Source organism: Chinchilla lanigera, unplaced genomic scaffold, assembly GCF_000276665.1.
Source record: "Chinchilla lanigera isolate Chin_1 unplaced genomic scaffold, ChiLan1.0 scaffold00096, whole genome shotgun sequence".
Classification (NCBI taxonomy): Eukaryota; Metazoa; Chordata; class Mammalia; order Rodentia; family Chinchillidae; genus Chinchilla; species Chinchilla lanigera.
The window spans coordinates 986321-990739 of record NW_004955497.1 but is presented as its reverse complement, the minus strand read 5'-3'; the positions used below and the strand labels follow the sequence as shown (position 1 = coordinate 990739).

The following is a 4419-nucleotide window of genomic DNA, read 5'->3' as shown; positions in this document are numbered from 1 at the left end:
CCGGCGAGACGGGTCCCTGGGGACCCCAGCCCTCGAAAGCGTGGCGGCCGAGCGGGCCGGGGCGGCCGGGGCTGCAGAGGGGCCGGGCGTCGGCAGCCCCGCGCTCGGGCTCTCCGTTTCTCATGTAGCACGTGCCCGCGAGGAGCTTCCTGACCCCGAGTGCTTGCTTTCTGCGGTGGGCCTGCCGCGGGGGCGGCGCTCGACGGTCGGTGAGACTTCCCTCCGCACGCCGAGGGCCCTCCCGGACAGCCTGCAGCGAATGGGTCAGGTCTGAACCCGGGCTGGCGCGCTCCTGTTTCCAGGGGCGTTTTCCCTTTTCGAGCTGTTGCACAGGGACACGCGCTCACTAGGACATTTCGGTCCGGCCTGGCTGCCCTGCTCCGGCAGACCGCGGCCGACCGGCGAGGCTCCAGCAGCCGTGGTGGTAGGAGCACTCCTTCTGCGCGCACCTCGGCTCAGCGGGAGACTGAGAGGCGCCTGAAATGACAGCAGGGTGCTCTTCAGTAAGGGAGGGTCCAGCACCCCCCAGGAGTGGGTCACGTGTGAGTCATCGGGCCCTGGGGAGCGTGGAACCCTTTTAGGAAGGGGCCGCTTGTGACAGGGTGTAGCTGTGACTCAGTGGGGACAGTTCCTGTCCCGCATGAGACACAGGCCACCGGCTGGGGGAGGACTTGGTTCTGAGCCACAGACAGCAGTGGTGGAGCTTGACAGGCGGGGACTGAGGCGCTGCGAATGCCCACGGGTGAGTGTGGCACCCGGTGGGCTGTCAGAGCTCGTGTGTGCTTTTAAGCTAACCAGTACTGCACGTCGGCAGAGCGACATACCTGTTTTACTCAGATGAGCAAGGTGCTACTTATTAGAGAACACGGGAGAACCTGTTCCAGATGGCTTGGGAGCTATACATTCGAACCTACTGCAAACTGTGTTGCTTTTTTAATGCTCACGCTAAGACATTTTGTTACCTGATTGTACAGCTCAAACAGTATCTTGCTTACCAATGGAATGGCTTCCAGTAATTCCAGATTTTGCTTTTAAAAGTTGACTTGTTGAAACAACATTTTTATACTCAATTTAAAGTAGCTTTATTATAACTTTCAGCGAATCCTTTGTTAGAGTTAACTTTAAAACATTTTCAGGTCTAGCCAGGCATGGTGGTGCATGCCTGTAATCCCAGCCCTCGGAAGGCTGAGGCAGGAGGGTCATTGCAAGTTCGAGACCAGCCTGGGCCACAAAGTAAGCTCAAGGCCAGCCCAAACTACGTAGCCAGACCCTGTCTCAGAAAGATTAAAAAAAAATTCCAGGTCAAATATGAACTACCTCAGAAGCCCAATTTAGTTATTTTCCTTAAGAGATTTACAGTACAATTGAATAAAAAGAAAAAACTGCAAATATGTTCGGCTTGACATGATGGTGTCAGTATCTTCCAATACTATTTCTGAAACTTTCCCTAAATTTCAGCAAAGTAAATAAATCGCTTACCACCATGTTGAAGCTCTGCGGGGAGGTTGTGTAAGAGGCAGGAAGGGATTTAAGAGATCTTTCCTACCCAAACATAGAGAACTCACCGGGTCCTGTCCAAGCTAATGACTGCTGTGTTGTGTTCCTTCGTCTTTTCCAGTACCGACCACCCGGCGGACAGGATGGATTGGGGTGCACTCCACACTATCCTGGGGGGTGTCAACAAATACTCCACCAGCATTGGGAAAATCTGGCTCACAGTCCTCTTCATCTTCCGCGTCATGATCCTGGTGGTGGCCACAAAGGAGGTGTGGGGAGACGAGCAGTCCGATTTTACCTGCAACACCCTCCAGCCTGGCTGCAAAAATGTTTGCTATGACCACTACTTCCCCATCTCTCACATCCGCCTGTGGGCCCTGCAGTTGATCTTCGTGTCCACGCCGGCACTCCTGGTGGCCATGCACGTCGCCTACCGGAGGCACGAGAAGAAAAGGAAGTTCATTAAGGGAGAAATGAAGAGTGAATTTAAGGACATCGAGGAGATCAAAAATGAGAAGGTCCGCATAGAAGGGTCCCTGTGGTGGACCTACACCACCAGTGTCTTCTTCCGGGTCATCTTTGAAGGCGCCTTCATGTACGTCTTCTACATCATGTACAACGGCTTCTTCATGCAGCGCCTGGTGAAGTGCAATGCTTGGCCTTGTCCCAATACGGTGGACTGCTTTATTTCCAGGCCCACGGAGAAGACTGTCTTCACTGTGTTCATGATTGCCGTGTCTGGCATTTGCATCTTGCTGAACGTCGCAGAATTGTGTTATTTGTTCATTAGGTTTTGTTCCAGAAAGTCCAAAAAACCAGTTTAGCATTGCTCAGCTGTAGATAAGAGATTGCATAAAAGGATGAAGCAACCTGTGCTTAGCTGTCAAGGATCAGTCACCAGCATTTGCCAAGACAAAGATTCCCATTTTAAATTCAACTACTGGAACCCCCAGGCCTTCCATGAACCCCAGCGCCTGCAATGGGGCTCCTTGCTCCCAGGCCCCCAAAACAAAGGCTAAGTCTATGACTGTGTTAATTTTTACTAAAGTTAGTTCCGGTGAGACCCGAGCTGGTAGGGGTTATTGGTGTAAGATACTTTCTTATTTGAAAACAAGCCCAGCGTCATTTGTTTCTGTTTCTCTGAGGACAGCATGTGCAGGCCGGGTCCTCTAGATGTTGAAAAAGCTCCAGTGTCCCCTTTAGACATACTGTGCAGGTTCCCCCAGTTAAAGGTAAACACAGAATCATGGTTCTTTTATTTGCTTAAGAAGTCGTAATCTGTAACAGTGGACAAAGTTACCTAACGCTTCGATCACTGCTGTGCTTTTTTTATTTTTTATTTCTACTTTTTTTCCGGTACTGGGAATTGAACTCACGACCTCGCACTTGCCAGGCAGGCACTGTGCCACTGACCTAAATCCCCAGCCCCCGCTGTGCTTTTTTTAAATGAAAACTTTAAAATAAGACAGGTTCCTTTGATCCGAAGATGTTCTGAAAACCATTGTACACTCTTCCTGTGTCAGTCTGAGATGATGATGTGTAAATGGTACATGATTAGATCCTCTAATTTAATTTAAAGGATGACCTTGTCACTATGGGTAATTCGCAGACTGGCTGTGTTAATAACCACAGTGTATTATTGCACACACCCTCGAAGCTGCTCTGAAATGAGACAAACTAGAAGGTCCTCGTGACAGCTTAGGAGAGCAAACGCCCTCATTTCAAAACTGCAAGTGTCGTTTTATATCAGAAATACAAACTGTATTTACCACCAGCTGCAGCCTGCAATGAGGTGACCCCGTGCCACACCCTCTTCCTTTCCAGCGTTGCCCTCCCCATTGCTATGGGACGTGGTACCCAGCATCAGAAGGAATGGGATGTGAAGAGGGTGCTCGGGGGTGTTTCTGCCCTGGTGCAGCTTAATGGTGCAGAACCAAAGCGGGTGGGGCAGGAGGATTTGCTGCTTTCAGAGAAGATGGAAAAAGACTCTAAATTCTGTTGATTAAAAATGAGTTTTTTCTACTTTGAAAGTTTGTTTCATTCTTCAGCATCCAATTTTTACCTGAAAATATAACTAATAGACATCTGAAAAAGGTAGAAATAGGGTTTAGGTCAATAGGTAGCAGCCGTATAGGACAATTTAAACTCTAATATTACTATTATGCTTGACATATTTTCCAAAAAATGGTACCCAGCATACTTATGTGAGGGGAAGCATTTTCTCTTACCAAGAATAGCATCATAAAACCATTTTGTATGAATAATAGCATTAATTACATTCTTGCAACTAAAATAATTTTTGCCAAGTCTCAAGTATCATTTAACATGAAAATATAATTCTTTAAAATCCAATAGCTTTAAATAGAACATCAAATTTTAATTTCATCTATGAATATTTTTGTCAGTGTGTTCTTATTCTATATCTCATCACACCCACAGGTGTGTTGACAGGTTACCACCCACCCTTTGGGGATTCTTCTATCCCAGTTACAGAAAAGCTTCTGTGACCAGAAAAACTGGTAGAAAATAGAGGGAGAGAGATTATTTATGCCCAACCCTATGCCATCACTAGCAAGTTTTGACAAACACCATGATGTGCAGTTTGGAAACGGGTCTTGGGGGAATGCTAAGTGGAGGTCATATGATCAGTTTGACTCCTGGTGAAAAACAGAAACTGACGTTTTAAAATGTTCTATATTTAAAAATAAAAATTTAAAATTTCATTCGTGATGAGTACTGGGACAGGCTTGAGAACATTCCTTTAATGTGTCCTTTCTATGGAATTTTCTATTTTCTGTAACTGCTCCGTCCTCCTTCGTGTCCATTTCCATGGAGAGAAAACCGGCCAGCTTAGCCCATCTCTGTGCAAGGACTGTGTGCACACAGCTGCCCTGACGCAGTCGCCAGCACCCACGGCCCTTC

At 47.7% G+C, this 4419-nt stretch overlaps 1 protein-coding gene across 1 annotated transcript; it reads left to right on the top strand.

Moving 5' to 3' along the window:
• The first annotated feature begins 1262 nt into the window (after positions 1-1262).
• Positions 1263-3527, top strand: Gjb2 (gap junction protein, beta 2, 26kDa). Its single transcript, XM_005406301.2, has one exon. It carries the CDS (start codon positions 1584-1586, stop codon positions 2319-2321), a length of 738 nt encoding a protein of 245 aa, XP_005406358.1. The 5' UTR covers positions 1263-1583; the 3' UTR covers positions 2322-3527.
• The last annotated feature ends 892 nt before the right edge of the window (positions 3528-4419 follow it).

Coding starts and splice junctions, on each gene's coding strand:
- Gjb2 (XM_005406301.2), top strand. CDS start 1,584: ATGACTGCTGTGTTGTGTTCCTTCGTCTTTTCCAGTACCGACCACCCG.